This window comes from Mastigoproctus giganteus, chromosome 5 (assembly GCF_048544385.1).
Source record: "Mastigoproctus giganteus isolate SK-2022 chromosome 5, ASM4854438v1, whole genome shotgun sequence".
Lineage (NCBI taxonomy): Eukaryota > Metazoa > Arthropoda > Arachnida > Uropygi > Thelyphonidae > Mastigoproctus > Mastigoproctus giganteus.
The window spans coordinates 142,733,761-142,750,370 of record NC_143579.1 but is presented as its reverse complement, the minus strand read 5'-3'; the positions used below and the strand labels follow the sequence as shown (position 1 = coordinate 142,750,370).

Genomic DNA, 16,610 nt, shown 5'->3' with positions numbered 1-16,610 from the left:
CTATAGGTTCTAATACCTCTCGTGTTTGGGGTTCTCATAAAAAAAAAAAAAAAAGATAAGTATATGACTCCACCTTGTCAATTACTGCTCCTTCAATCATTATATCCCTCCAGTCTAATCTTCTGAAAGCTTCCTCAAGGGCAGCAGTAAACAACTTTGGAAATATTGTGTCTCCTTGTCGAACTCCTTTATCGATTTTAAATTTGCTACTGTCTTTGTCTAGTCTAGTCTAATAAAGGAAGTAGTATTCTCTTATATTTTCTTCAAAATCATAATATATGGGGTATCTATGCCTTGTCTTTCCAGTGCCCAAAACATTGCCTTATGCTGTATGGAGTCAAATGCCTTTTCATAATCCACAAATGCCAGGCATAATGGTGTTTTATATTCATTTGCCTTCTCCATTAGCTGTGACATTACGTGAAGGTGATCCATAGTTGAGAATCCTGTCCTAAAGCCAGCTTGCTCTTTCGGTTGATTCTCATCAAGTATTCTTTCTAATCTGTTGGTAATGACCCTTGTGAACAACTTCTAGATATGGGATAACAAGCTAATTGGTCTACAATTTCCAATTTCTGATTTATCTTCTTTCTTATGCAGCAAAACTATGATTGCATTATTCCACTCCTTAGGTGCCACATCTTTTCTAATGTATTTTGTGAAGTCTTCCCAGTTTTTGTGTCATGTCTCTTCCTCCCAATTTTAACAATTCTACAGTAACTTCATTTTCCCTTGGAGCTTTCTGATTCTTCATTTTCTTCAATGCATGTTCTACCTCATCAGGAAGGATATTGGGTATGTTGTATGTGTTATTAATTTGCGATCCATCTTCCCCACTACTGGCATCATTCCCTCGCTCCTTGTATAACTCTTTATAGTAGTCTTCTGCTATTTGAATTATGCCTTCTCTGCTATTCATAAGTACACCATCGCTATTCTTCAGTTTCAGTATCATTTGTCTTTCTATATTACTGCTCATGACTGCTGATTTAAATCCATTGTTTTCCCTTAATGCTTGTTCTACTTTTCTTGTGTTAAATTTTCTTATGCCCTCTCTGAGTCTCTTTCTCATGGCTTTGCATAACTCAGTATACTCTATTTTCTCCCTGTCAGTGTTTTTCTTGCTCTTCATTTGTCATCTTTGGTTCATCATTCCAAGTGTTTCTTGACTGATTTTTTCTTCTTTGAATTTCTTTTTACCTATAGATTTCTTGGGCTTTATCACTTTCAGAAAGCTGTAATACTCCTCGTCGATATCTTGGTCCTGAACAGTCTGCAGAAGTTCAAACTTGTTCTTGAGTTCCAGTACACATTCCTTTTCTTCCTCTTCTGTTATCTCAAAGACCTTTGTATTATTTACTCGAGTCAGTTTTTTCCTTTCTGTTCTTACATCTAAATCAAGTGTGAATCTTACCATTCTGTGATCACTTCCAACATTTACCTTGTTCAGGACAGTAACACCATTCACGATATATCTTCTGTTAGTGAGGATGAAGTCGATTTCATTAGTTATTAATCCATTCTTGAAAAAGTGTTCATTACTGACATTCCTCGAAATTCTGCAAATTCCACAAGTCTTTCACCTCTTTCATTTCTTTCACCAATTCCAAAATTTCCTATAGTTCCCCTTTCTGTGCTGTTTTTTCTCTTTCCAACCTTAGCATTGAAGTCCTCCATAATGATAATGTAGTGAGTTTTCTATTCATCTAGAAGACTCTCAATTTCGGTGTACATTTCTTCAACCTCTTCATCATCATGGCTCGATGTTGGTGCATAAAGCATTATAACCTTTAGCTTATACCTCTTAGAAATCCTGAGTAGTAGTAGTCTTGACAGCCTTGGTGATGAACTTTTGAATTTCAAATTGTTGTTTTTTATATCTTTATGGACCAGAAAGCCAACTCCACCTTTACTCCTTCACTGTTTCCATTGGTGTGCTGCAGATTTCCACTTGATAAACTTATAAGTGATTCATTTCTTCTTCTAGTGAATAAGTAACACTAGTGAATAAGTAACACTAGTCTTCTCCTTAGGTGAAGCGTTACTTATTCGAAGTAGTGCAATATCATGGCAACTCGTTGTGAAGGCATTCACAATATGAGATATAACCTAAAACGATGCCACCTTAAAAATTTTCTGTTTATTCAGAAATGGCTGTGTATTATGATGCTAAGCACTTTATATACATAGTAATTTCTTCTTCTTGTTTCAGCCAAACCGATGACATTCTAATTTACATTTTCTAATTCCTTTTCCAGCTCTAGTTGTTGTTATTTGGTTTTTAAGCCATATAACTAAGGCCATATTGCTCCAGGGATATGCGGTGGTCATTCCCTGACCTTTCCGCATCCTCCGTATTTGGTGGTCACGGGCTCGAAGCCCGGTATAATCAAAGAAGCGGGTGCTACGCACTGCTGCTCCTGCCCACCTGAGTATGGAGGCACCTCCAGCTCTAGTATACTGTCTTCACCGATGAGCGATCCTATGTTGTAACAGGCCAAGTTCAGTTTCCGTCTATGGCAGCCTGATCGTACCCAGAGATTCTTAGCGCCCTCTGCTTCCACTCTGATCCTCTCACTGCTGTAAGAGGGGGGAGCAAAAGCCGCTGGGGACTGAGGGCAATTTGTTTCGTTGTGCTGTCAGGTGCTGGAGGGTTTGCTCTTTTCCTCTTCACGCTGACCAGGCATCTTGAAGAGAACCACTCTACACGTTCGTTACCAACTAAGTGACATAACAGGGCTTACCATCGAGAAGGTGTGCATGAGTGGATTTTAGGGAGGCAGGCCAACCGGACTTCTCCTAAATCTTCTGAAATAGAAAGATATTGGATCTATCAGTGCTTTAGACTGAGTGTCTGATAACACACAGAATGTCTGTTCCCCTCTAAGCCCCATTGTCTACCTATGGTTAGATAATCCTCCTGGATTACCTACAGGAGGAAGAAAATGCATAGGTTGTTTATTTACTTTTCTTTTATTATTTATTTATTTTATTTTACTTTTTTTTTTTTTTGCTGGTGTAGCATAAGCCTTAGGCTTCCTTGCACTGTATTGCCATTACTAATACTAATATCATATATTGTGGCTGAATCATTGTATATCATATGTTGCCATGCCCCGGTTACAGGAATGAATGGACAATATATTGGAGGCAAAGAAATGAAATGTTGTTGGTTCTCAGATCATGCATAAAAGCAAGTCATTACCTTCCTTGTTGGGTTTTTTTTTTTTTTGTTATTATTTTAAACAAATTGTGAATTAATACTATTTGATTATCACGTTAATCACAGTTAATACACTATTAGTTATTTACTTTTTAATTCTTTTAATCAGGTAAAGTAAAAAAACCGATTAATTTAAGAAATAAGAAGCTAACATATCTGAAATGTAACGATACTGCTTGCAGTAACTAACTTGTTTTCTTTCTACACTTCGAATTTCCTTAATGATTAAATTTTTGTATTAAACTGGCCAGCCACTATTTAGGCTACCCAGGTGGTGAACTTAAAGGTCACAGTTCAGCCAAATATTCATTAAACCTAACATAACATTGTTACTAGTTGGCTCATTATTCACCATAGTTTTCTTTAGAAATGCTCTTAGTAACATTTCTAATACTGCCCTTCTCCTTTGGATGGTCAGGTGGACAGTAAAAATTTACCTATTAGCAAACAGTATATGTACTGCTCGGCATTCATAATGAAAGCACGTTTTGTCAGAAAACCAAACTTTGTTTATAACATCCAGTACTCACTCTAAATTCCTTAGCAAACTGATTGCACGGTTCTTTTGCATTTGGTGTTAGTTGCTGGCTGTGCTGAATTTTGTAAATATGTGCAGACAAGTTATTGTCTGCAAGAGAAGAATAATTCTTCCTTACTGTGCTGTAAGATATCCTCATTTGTTATGAAAGTTAATGCAAACTCTTCCTTCGGCTTTGCAGCAAGATTCCATCAACCCTCGCTAGCAATTGTTAATGATGGTCAGCTTGTATGACCTTTCCTTTCATCTAAAATTCTGCTTGTTCTCTCAAACTGATCTGATTCATTTGTTAATCCATCTGGAGGCTGAAGTGTTGTGGGTATCTTCTTCTTCGAGCAGAAACAAATGAATTCCCACTTTTGTAGTATTCCTTAACAATAGACACTTTATTGATAAATGTATGCCACTATTTTCTTCACATCAGCTGGAGAGTATTCAACCAAATCTCCAAGCCTTTATCTACAAAGTAATGATTTTGTTGTTACAAAAAATTTAAAGCTAGTAGAACTCCAAAGAAAAGAAATAATATGATGAATTAAAGAAAAAAAAAACAAAAAACCTGTATTTCAAAACATCTAGATTCCATACTTACATGGAGCACATTCAGGTCTGACATGAATGAGGACACTTCCATTAGCACAAGCACACTGCCCTGTTTCTGGATCACACCAAATATTTCCAATAATGAATGTACAGTTCTCTGAAACTAAACATGGTGCTGAAAAATCTAAAAAACACAAAAGGTACATTTTCATTTTCATTAGCAAGTGGCCCTTAGCCAGAAACTGGCAACTCTGCTATATACATATATATTATATACAGATTCATGATATACAGATAATATACAGATTCATATGATATGCAGAAATATAAATTGCGGCACAAGGAACCACAGGACAAGCAGATGGCACAATGAGCCATCTGCTTGTCCTGTGGCAAGACCAAATGTGATGCAAGGAGCCACTGATCTTACAAAATCAACGTGAGATGAAGACAAATAATAATATGCTCACAAGTAACTACATAAATTCCAATAAGATTAGCCTTTTTACAAAGGAACACAATGATCATTAACTACCAGGTCAATTATACTGTTTATTTCAGCATCTTTAACAGTTAACCAGAACTCATGTCAATAGTCTATAAGCCTTCTACTGTTCTTTCCTCAAGTTCAAGTAGCACTAATCTTCTCTGGAATAATTTCTTGGAAAATTTTTGAAAAGCCTGAAAATCTTCCTCAGTCTTAATTAATTGAGCCTCATCACCCTCAAGTCAGGTGAGTAAGATTAGGACTAGCAAATAAAAATTCATTTCTGAGATTCAAGTACTCATAACAATAATATAAAACATGACTCCGTGTCTCCAGAGCCAGGCAGTGACACTGCAACCTTTCCAAAACACCCAACTGAGTCAGCTTTGCAAAAAATGAGCCATGTCTGGTTAATAAAAACATAGTTTGTAGATTAGGCACAAACCATTTTTCTGGTGGAACATCAACAACAGAGGGAAAGAACCTACAAGTTATTTCACCTTTATTTGAGTTAGCCCATTTTTTATGATTCCAAAGAGTCATTAAGATATCTAAGATTCGCTAGGCCTCATTCTTACAATCATTAGTCAAATGCAACTCAAGATCACAAATAATAAAAGGAGTTCCACACCAAATATTGAAAGTTATTACTCTGTAAATCAGAAAAAGGTCAATTGGCATTTTCCTTGTGACAATATGTAGTGCATCAGTGGAGACAGTTCTACAAACTAGAGTCATCTTTAGGAGCATCATCCTCTGAATGGAATACAGATTTCTTATATATTTTTTAAAATTGACACAATCTATCCAAGCTGAGATACCATAAGAAACAATAGGAAGGAAAACACAGCCATAAAGAAGAGACAGTGCCCTACCTCTAATAGCCCAATCATTTTTGGTAATTCTTGCTATCACGTTAACAAATTTTGCAACCTTTGCAGATAAAAAATTGATATGGTGTCAAATCTAAGACTTCTGTCAATGAAGACTCAAGATATTTAATATTCTTAATGGACTTTAAACTTTCACAACCAATCAGCACATGAGGTTCTCTACGAACAGATAGGTACTCCTTTAGCCATGAACAGACTTCAACTAATATTACCAGGTCATCTGCATATGCAATCATACGATCATGACCATATTCCTTCCGTAACCAATACTCTACTCTAGTATCAATTTCCACATTAGTGGCCCAAAAACAGATCCCTGTAGACATCCTCAAATAGCAGATCTAGTTATCGAATTACAACTAGACTTAACCGTAAGAGATCTTTCCTTAAAATAATCCACTATGATGCTATAAAGCTGATGGGTGCATTTTGTGAGGCAAAGCATCAATAATACACTGTCCCAAGAGCCCCTTCAAAATCAACGAAAATGCCAAGAACATATTTTGCATTTGAATCTCTAATAAATTTAACAAAAGATTTTTTTTGATTTTTGAAAGAGTCCATAGATATCAGTAGTTTGGGAACCACTGGAATAGGTGATCAAGTATAACATTAATAAGCCGACCGTTCTAGCCGGGTGGGTAAAGTGCCTGCCTGGCAACCCAAAGGTTGCAGGTTCGAATCCCGCCTGAGGCTTGGATCAGAGTAGAAAATGCAAAAACTTTGGGAGGTGCATTATGGCCACAGAAGCCAATGCGCCAACAACTAATACAAAAAAAAATATATATATATAACATTAATACTGCAAGCAAGTTTCAGTCTCCACCACACATAGAACTTATCACATCTCAGGATGGCCTTAATTTGTGCAAACACAACTTATAAACAATACCCCATGGATCCTCATTACCAGCTGTTTGCACTAAGCTTTTCCATGCATCAAATTTCCTTTTAGCTATTAAACAGTATATTTTATACTGTTTAATATTTTAATATATTGATCAAAAGAAAATATACTATTTTCTTTTGATTAATTGATACTCAGTTTTCAACCCAGCAGTAGATTCTTTATTATCCCACAATTTCTGATGTTGGAATTTATGCATACTGTTGACCTCCTTCCAGAGATCAGTAAAATCAGAGGACCACCATTGCACTAGAGCAAGTTTATTTTGGTTTAATTTCATTGACTCCCTCAAGGCATAAAATAACTTCTGTTGTAATATGTGAACCAAATCAAATGCATTAATCCTATCCAACTCAGCTAATGACATTTAACCAAAAACTGACCTAACAAATATGTCGAACTTACCCCAGTCAGCATGCTTAATCGCAAATCTTCGAAGTTGTAATGAATGAGGCTCAAAAAATCTACTTCTAGCACGCCTCAGTTGAAAGTAATCGCTCTGTGATTGCTGTTAATCCAAACTGGTTTAACTTGCCAATTAGTATGAAATTGAAGGCAGTACTATTGGCTATTGAAGTAGCCAATAGTACTATTGAAGGCAGTACTATTAATGGTAAATCTATGTTAGATTTACCATTAATAGTCCAAAGTTATTTATTTGTTATTTTTTGGTTTTTAGGAGTATTAGCAACTAAGGCCATATTGCTCCAGGGATATGCGGTGGTCATTCCATGACCTTTCCGCATCCTCCTTATTTGGTGGTCATGGGCTCGAACCCCAATCTAATCAAGAAGCGTATGCTACGCACTGCTGCTCCTGCCCACCTGGCTATGGAGGCGCCATAGTCCAAAGAGTTGGTTCATTACCAGGCTTATTAATGATCTCAAGTTTAGATGAGGATATCAGCTTTTCCAATAACCTGCCTCTGGCATCCATAAATCTAGAATGCCATAAAAGATTTTTAGCATTTGAATCCAGATATTCATAAAAAAAAATAAATAAATAAGATAATCACTTTTCTGCCTTTCAGTCTGAATAATGCATCTTCCAAATAGCTAAGAGAGCAGTGAAGGTCCGCATCAGGGTGACAGTAAACTGTCCCCAACTAGCTTCAATATCAACACAGACTGCATCTGATGTACATAAGGAATCAATTCTGGTCACAACCAGATCAGAGCTGAAAATTAGTATAGCAGCCCTTAGTTTGTCACAGTTCTTTGAGACAATTCTAATAGAGTTGGGATATCCAGTTAGCTGACCATATAATATAATATTCCTGAACACAAACAATGTCAATCCTTTCATGTTCATAAACCAATCTTAGTTCATCTGCTACAGATCTTGCATGCTACGCATTAATTTGGAGAACCTTGAGTTCACCATACATATTATTTCTATGGGTAAGAGTGCTACTGCTCATTACCATGAAGTGCAGAATATGTTCTTTCCTTAGTAACTTTCAGTCCAAATATGTATTCAGGACACTCCTTATCTCTAACCGAATGAGCAGCAGACCTATTTTTCACACTACAATTGGAACAACACTGAGGTTTGTTTTTATTTTTATAGAATTTAAAATTATGATCTGTCAAACCAGCCTATCACTTCTACATGTCTTAGAAGTGTGTGCCCATACCTCTAACAATTATAACAAATAGTAACTAAATTAAATTCCTTATACCTGTAGGACATCAATCCAATAAAGATCCGTGTTTGTTTATCAAGAAACTTTTAACTCTACAGGATATTTCCAAGATCCAGTTAATTCCATTTTTCTGTTTGTTTCATTAGAAAAACATATTTTCACCTCATCAGTGACGTCATCTCTGCATAGACCCATATGTATTAGGTTTCTTTCATATAACACATTATGTAGATCTTCTTTATTTATTAGTATTAGTAATGGCCGCGTGGTGCAAGGAAGCCTATGGCTTATGTTGCACCAGCCAAAAAAAAAAAAAAAATGAATAAAACAATTGAAAATAAAAAAAACTAATTATTAATATAAGGAAAGGAAATTACACATATCATCCTATGCGTTTCCCTCACCCGAAGGTACTATCCAGACGTCCTTTGAATTTCCCCAAACTGTCAGTCTCTACCACCCATGTAGGCAACTTATTCCAGTAATTTATAACTTGATAGCTAAAATAAAACTTCCTGCAGTCCAATCTAAACATCTCCCCCCCATAACTTTAATTTATACCCCCTAGTTCTAGCATCATTTATAATCTTGAAAATTTCATCTTCATTCATTTTACTGATGCCTCTCAGAGACTTAAAACACCTCAATCAAATCTCCTCTAAGGTGTCTAGTTTCCAATAAATGCCACATATTTGAAGTCTTTCTTCATAAGGATGCCCTTTTGCCGATCTCACCAGGCAAGTTACCAGTCTTTGCACCCTTTCAAGAAGCTTGATGTCTTTCTTTAGGTGCAGTCTCCATACTTGAACACAGTATTCCAAGTGTGGTCTAACAAAAGCTTTATATAATGGGATTATCACGTCCCTATCTCTACTTGCAAAAGTTCGATAGATCATCGATAGGACACCATGGGCCTTCCTTGCAACCCGTTTACAATGCTCATATAATATTATTTTTAAACTAGGTTTCTTAGGCTTAGTGATATTCAATTCATTTCTTTATGAGGTCATTTGTCCTAATATCCTCAAGCTCCTTGTTAGACTCAATCTCAACCCAATACCCTTGTCAGGTAGTCTTCGCATTCTCCTAATTCATACCCTTTTTCGTCCCTACAGTGTGGTCACAAAGGAACTGGATGCAAAAAATAATTTTGATATCATATACTTGGATTTCAGGAAAGTTTAGGATTCTGTTGCATATGGAAGACTGCTGTACAAATTGGGGCATATGGCATTAAGGGCAAGTTGATGTTTGGATAAAGGGATGGTTGAGTGAGAGAAGACTGATAATCTGGGAGAGATTGGTAATCAATGGACACTGCTCTTCGTGGACTAATGTTATTTGTGGAATCCCCCAGGGTTCTGTGTTGGGCCCATTGTTGTTTTCTGAATTTATCAATGATATTGATGAAGGTATATCAGGCTTAATGTCAAAGTTTGCAGACAATTCACAGGGTTGGCATTGTTGTTAATGACAGTATGCCACTGCAACAGGGGCTAGAAAAGTTGGGCAGATGGGCTGAGCGGTAGAAACTGAAGTTTAACATTGACAAATGCAAAGTACTGCATATGGCTAGCAGTAACCCCGGGGTAACATACCAACTATGCATTACTACACTTGGTAGTGGAGAATGAAAAAGATCCGGGTGTAATTGTGCAGTCAGATGTGAAGTTTTCTGAGCAGTGCAGTCAGGCTGACAAAGCAACTAATGGAGTCTTGTCAATCAATAATATACATGAATTTTGCTAGCAGTTACAAGGAGGTGATTATCTCTTTTTATAAGGGAATGGTCAAGCCAGACTAGTATGCAGTACCTTGAGTACTGCATACAGGTCTGGCAGCCTCATTTTAGGCAGGATGTAAAGCTGCTCAAACAAGCACAGAGAAGGGCAACGAGATTAGTGAATGGGACAAAGGGTTGCTCTTACAAAGAAAGACTTATTAAGTCCTGCAAATTACAGCATCTGGAGACTAGGCACCTACGAGGTGATCTGATTGAGGTATATAAGGCCTTGAAGAGTTTGGGCAAGCTCAATGCTGATGTGATTCTTCCTCTTGCTCTGATTATGCACTTGAGGGGGCATAAATTGAAATTGAGGAAAGACAGTTGTAGAATAGGTGAGTAGAAATTTGCCTTTAACTAGCAGGTGGTTGATTCCTAGAACATCTGTCATTGTGGAAGTTGATAGCGTAAATAAATTCAATTGGAATAATTGCACAAACTATTGGAGAGACTGGATGAGTGAAATTGGGAACTTTTTGTTTGTTTGTTTTTTTGGCTGATGTATAGTTGCTTTCTTACATCACATGTCTCTACTATTGGTAATGCTAACTTTCAGGAGCTTGACTATCATGCTAAAGTTGTGTTTAAACATAAGAAAAAATTGTTGCTGAAAACAATTTAACTATCAATCCTGATAATTTAACGTTTGAGCACATATCTCTTCTTTTAAGTTTAGTCAGCTATTTTTAAATCAACAATATTAGTGCCTCTTGGTGATGTATTTTTATTTTGTGGCTGTTCATGTATTTTTATTTTGTGGCTGTTCATGTATTTTTGTGGCTTCATGAAGCCTAACCCACACTTTCTAGTCAACAATTACTTATGTTTTAAGCTTACTGTAATATAAAAGTCATCTATTTCTCTTACTTCTTGACTTCCATACTTAACATGTAGAAATTGCATGTCAATAGCAGGCATAAGTTTTTAAACTTCTGACCTTTGAATTATTTTTACTCAAAACCTACTAACTCTTAAACATTTTGTTGCTGACTATGACTGACTATCTCTAACTTTAATGTACATGAATATACTTATCCATAGAATATGCCATATGAATTTATTGCAAAAGATGTCTGAGAAATGTAAATTTATGAATATTTCTAATTCATGAATATTTAAAATTTATGAAATTTAAAATTTAAAAAAAATTTTAATTTATGAATATTTACATATTAACTTTTACTATTTTTCCAGTTTTTAGTTTTTATTTTATTAAGTTTTCAAAATTTTCTTATTTTTCTTATTTTATTAATTTTCTTTTTAATATATCTTTTTTTATTTTACTTTTTTTTTTGCTCGTACCCTTGGTTTAGGCACCTATAGGTACAGTATTTTTTGCTGGCACCCATTGGTATAGCATTACCGCTAGTGATTGCAGGATTTTTTGGGCAGACAATGTTTGTAGTGCCTGAGGTCCACCACAGTTCATGCTAAATTGTGGTCCACCTCCTCATGGTGCAGATGGCACTTGGCAAGCTTTCCAGAGGATCGCATTCCTGGTGGGAAAGTGACCAGACACAACTAAACAAAACATAAACACACATTTCTGGCCTTTTACAGAGTTCTCTATTCGTTACATTTTACCAAAACAGTGTTGAACTAACAAACTGGTGCTGCTAAGATACATGTCAACAGTGGCATAACTATGCCAATGTGGTGCATTGGGGCCCACTGCCCTCCTGCCTGAAACAGAAAAAAATTTAAATGAGTAAAAATGTAAGTTTATTAGTTATGTTTATGATAAAATTTACTATGCCTATGAACAATAATTCTTTCTCACAAAGCATCTTTATTGTTAGCTAACTGCACAGCACAAGTGAAACTGCAGTGAACAGAAGTGAAATAGTATTAGCATATCTGGGCATACCAGGGCAATTTTTAAGGATTTGTGACTGCGGAGGCCAAAGACAAATATGGGCCCACTTATTGGGGGTTATTATTATTGAGTACAGTCATTCCCCGACTTACACAAATCAGGTGGCGCCTCAGTAGCCAGGTGGGCGGGAGCAGCAGTGCGTAGCACACGCTTCTTGATTAGACCGGGGTTCGAGCCCATGACCACCAAATACAGAGGATGCAGAAAGGTCAGGGAATGATAACCGCATATCCCAGGAGCAACATGGCTTTAGTTGCTGATGCTCCTAAAAACCAAATAACAAACAAGTAAATCAGGTTAAGGGCTGCATTCCCCGGAACTCAAATTTTATATATACGTCGGAATTTCCCTAAATGTTTATACGGCACTCGCAACTGAGCACTAAATGAAAAATTTGATTGAAGCAAAAAAGAAATGTTCGACTAACATGTAAATTGAATTTATTCAATTTTTTGATTTCACGTGCGAGAAAAATTACAAAAGTGTGCTTCAAAATTTACAATAAAAAGATTAAAACAAGTGCCAGTGCAAACACCTCAGGAGCGCTCACTTCGAAATCTGATTTTCCATCCTTATTATTGATAGCTTTCCATCTCCGATATAGCACCTCAACAATGTTTTGTGATCACTGTTGATCCTTTAACATATTCTTTTATATATGCACCGTCCTTTAAAATAGTATTCACTGTTGAAGCAGAGAGACCTAATTTCTGTGCAACAGATAACCCGTCACCACCAAATACGGAGGATGCGGAAAGGTCAAGGAATGACCACCGCATATCCCGGAGCAATATGGCCTTAGTTGCTAATGCTCCTAAAAAACAAAACAAACAAACAAAACAAAAGCAACAGACAACAAACTTAACCCTGCTTCGTACTTCGTCATTTTCACCTTTATTTCTAAATCAATTTTGTTTTGTTTCCTAGCACTGCCACCACCTGCACTCTCCTTTAGTCTAAAGTGACCAGACATCCCAGATTATGTGGGACAATTCCGGATTTCAGTCATTTGCCCCGCATTGCAAACAGTCCCGGAATGGAAATGTAGCCTCCGTACATAATGCAAATCATTTGCATTATGTTTTCCGGGAACAAATGGTACAACGAAAAGAATTTTTTTGGTAGTAAATAAGTTGTGAAAGTCATCAAAAAAAAAAAAAACTTACCGTAGAAATGCTGAAAGCAATACTACTAAATAATGAAGAATTATTAAGAAAATTTCAATCAGCGGGAAAATATATTTAATTATATTATTTAATTTCTCTTGTTTTTATTGTTAAAAGAACTATTTATTTTTATTAGTAGTATTATTTCACAGGAAAAAACCAACCTTTTTTTACTAAACAAAAATAAAAGTGGATTAAAAACATAATCCCTCTAATAAGTTTTTTTTCCTTCTAATAACAACTATTTTTCTCAGTTCATGTACTTCATGCTGTTTGTCATGTAGCGTAACATGAGGAGTACCTTTCCTGACTTAAAACATAATATTTCAAAATTTTAATATTTCTTAATATCCTATTACATTATATTTATTATCATATTTTTATTTGGTCTTAATTCAAAACATCATATTAAATTCAAAATGAAAACACAGCTTCTCTACAGGAGAAAATCACGATAAGTTAGCATTTGTCCGATTTTATGAATATTAGCGGGTCTCGATCACAAGTTGTCTGTCCAACCTCATTATAGGTATCCATGAGGGATACCTATAATGAATTTCAGTCTTTCTGTGAAAAAAAAAAAAAAAAAAAAATATATATATATATATATATATATACATTATATATATCTATATAAGCTATATTTGTTTTTTGTTTATTTTAAGAAGCATGATATTTTATTTTATAAGTTTAGTTCAAAGAAGTATATGTAATTAATTTATATTTTGTATGTGAATCTTTTTTATAAATAAAAAAATAAATTTTAAAAAAATGTGTGTATATTGTTGCTAAGGGAGTTGTAAAATTCCCCCCAATGTTCCGCATTCGAAAACTAAGGATATGGTCACTTTACTTTGGTTGCTTTCGCTTCACCATTGCAATAAGTAAATAGGAATGAAGAGAAGATTCTGAAAATTTAATTACGTTTCATATATGATTGAAGATTTCGGTGAAGAGGAAACATTATTATTATTATTATGAGCCACATGGTGTAAGGAAGCCTGAAGCTTATGCTGCACCAGCCAAAAAAAAATTTCTGAGTCACCCTGAGGGAGAGAGAGAGAGAGAGAGAGAGAGAGAGAGAGAGAGAGAGAGAGAGAGAGAGAGAGAGAAGTAGAAGGGAATCACCAAGAAAGAAAAGAATGATGATATCCAGCTCAGGACCCTGAGTGTGCCAAGCCCATACTCACCAGATGTGAGCCCCTGATACCGTAATGTAAAAACCCACACAATTCCAGTTATCGGTATTATCAGAAATGCAATAAGATCGAGTTTACTACCTGTTTATGGTATTAAAAGAAAAATAGATTGCACTAACAGAAAATCCCAATAAACTAGAAAGTGCAAATTGTTTTCATTCATTGTTTTATGTTAGTGACCTCCGGAAATGTGGTTTAGAAAAATATCACAAAATTGATATTTTAAAAATTGATTCTTATAACGGAACATATGATAATGATGAACACATAGTACATTTTAATTATTTGAATTGGTTTTTTGAAATTTTATTCTATAACTTAACCGGTGCCTACTTATTTTACATTAAGATGGGCTTATGATTGTCTCTGACCGGACTACGTAGCACTTCCTCTCAGCCAACAGCAGCATTTGTAAACGTGTCACCCACGTATTTTGTTTTTGCATCCTTTAGTTAAAAGTGATTTTTGTGTTGTGACATAAATATGACATAAATTTATGTAAAACTAATAGAATTTCCATTATAAAAATGACATTTTAGAGAGATAAATAACCAGGGGCTCAAATCTGGTGAGTATGGGCTTGGCACACCCAGGTTCTTTAGCTGGATATCATCATTTTCTCTTTCTTGGTGATTCACTTTTGAATCTCTCTCTCTCTCTCAAGAAAATTTCAATTTCTGAGGTTTTAGAACAAATTGGCAAAAAAAAAAAAAAAAAAAATTATGTTATCGGGCTCAACATTACCTCCATTTATTTATACTCCCAACCTTCTCCAATAGTAAGTTAGGGGATTCATGATTTTCGGCCAATGTGTTAAGTTTATATAGACATATCCCCTTATAATGCCAGTGCAGTTTTTATTTATATAAACAAAGGCGAAGTCACTAAGTTCCAGGTGCCAAAAACGGAAAAGCAATTAATGATACTGCTGTTTGTTTCAGTTCAATCCAAATCCAAACTGAATCTAAAGTATCTAAGTATAGTTATTGAGATTAGGAGTTACAGTTTCCTTTGTTCTTTACTTTCCCCCAATCATCTCATAAATGAATCATGACATTATAACTCACATGGTAGTACGCATCCATTTTTAAAACAATAGAAGATCAGTATTAGTGGTGGTACAGTGAAAGTTATTGTGATTAGGAGTGATGTATTCTGCTAGGTAACGGGTGAAAACTTAACTGGTGTAAGCCATGCTGAAAGTCCATAAGTGTAATTTAAGATTTGTGCTAATATTCAGTTCAGTTTAAAAATTTTATAATTATTTTTCGAATAAACCAGGGAGAAAAAGCATAATGTACTCTTAAATGCAAAATAAAACATGCAGTGATGAAACCCTTAACAAAAGAAGTTAAAAAAAATTCCAAAATTGACTTTCTTTTTCACTCATCCAGAAATAGAATTAATATCAATCACAAATCAATCTACAACTTTTGACACCAACGAAACAGAAAAAGAGCCATAAATTGAGGTTAAGCAAGAGAATGGCATTCCAAAACACCTGAAGATAAAGAATCCTTAAGTAGACCATCTCCTTCCACAGAAGAAAATAAAGATTTTTCAAAGTTGAAAGAAACTGAAAATATCAATATTAAAAAAGAGAATTACCCCACTGACATTCCAAACTATTCCAGCGAATTTAACAGAAGATATAAGGACATTTATTATAAAATATTGATATTGCCAAGGGTATTGATATTGATTTGTGTATGCACGACGCAAGGAGTGTGAGGAAATCAGGCACCAACTCAGCGTTGTCATGGGCCTACATGAGAGCTTGAAGGACTGGGTGCATGCCCTCCAAGGATTTAAACTGAGGGGTCCGTTAAGATCTCAGCTGCCCACATCAAAGCCAGAGCTTGCAGTTGAACATCATGCATCACAGTGACAACCCCCAAGCCAGAATGTGCTGGTCCCAAAGAAACTCAGGGAAACAGGAAACTTGGACATTAAGCTTGATATACCATCATCAATATCATTTATAAATACAGAAAACAATAATGGACCCAATACTGAACCCTGAGGGACTCCACTAATAACATTAGTCCACGACAAGCAGTGTCCATTGATTACCACTTTCTGTCTTCTCCCCCTCACCACCCCTTTATCCATAGAAGCAATTTGCCTCCAATGCCACACTGCTCCAATTTGTGCAGCAGTCTTCCATGTGCAACAGTATCAAAAGCCTTTCTACCATCCAAGTATATAATATCAAAGTTATTCCCTGCATCCAGTTCTTTTGTGACTGCATCATAGCATCCAATCAAATTGGTCAGGCAAGACTTCCCCTTAACAAAACCAAGCTGTGTCTGAGCTATAACTGAAGTCTTGTCTAGATGATCCTACAGTG

The 16,610-nt window shown here is 35.7% G+C and overlaps 1 protein-coding gene across 1 annotated transcript in view; it reads right to left on the bottom strand.

The window, feature by feature from the left end:
• The window catches only part of LOC150085744 (uncharacterized), a 381,725-nt gene that overhangs the window by 356,449 nt on the left and 8,666 nt on the right, over positions 1–16,610 (bottom strand). The window contains exon 2 of the mRNA XM_090373469.1: positions 4,354–4,488. Within this exon, the coding sequence (XP_090229595.1) occupies positions 4,354–4,488 (135 nt within the window). The remainder of the gene's footprint in view (positions 1–4,353; positions 4,489–16,610) is intronic.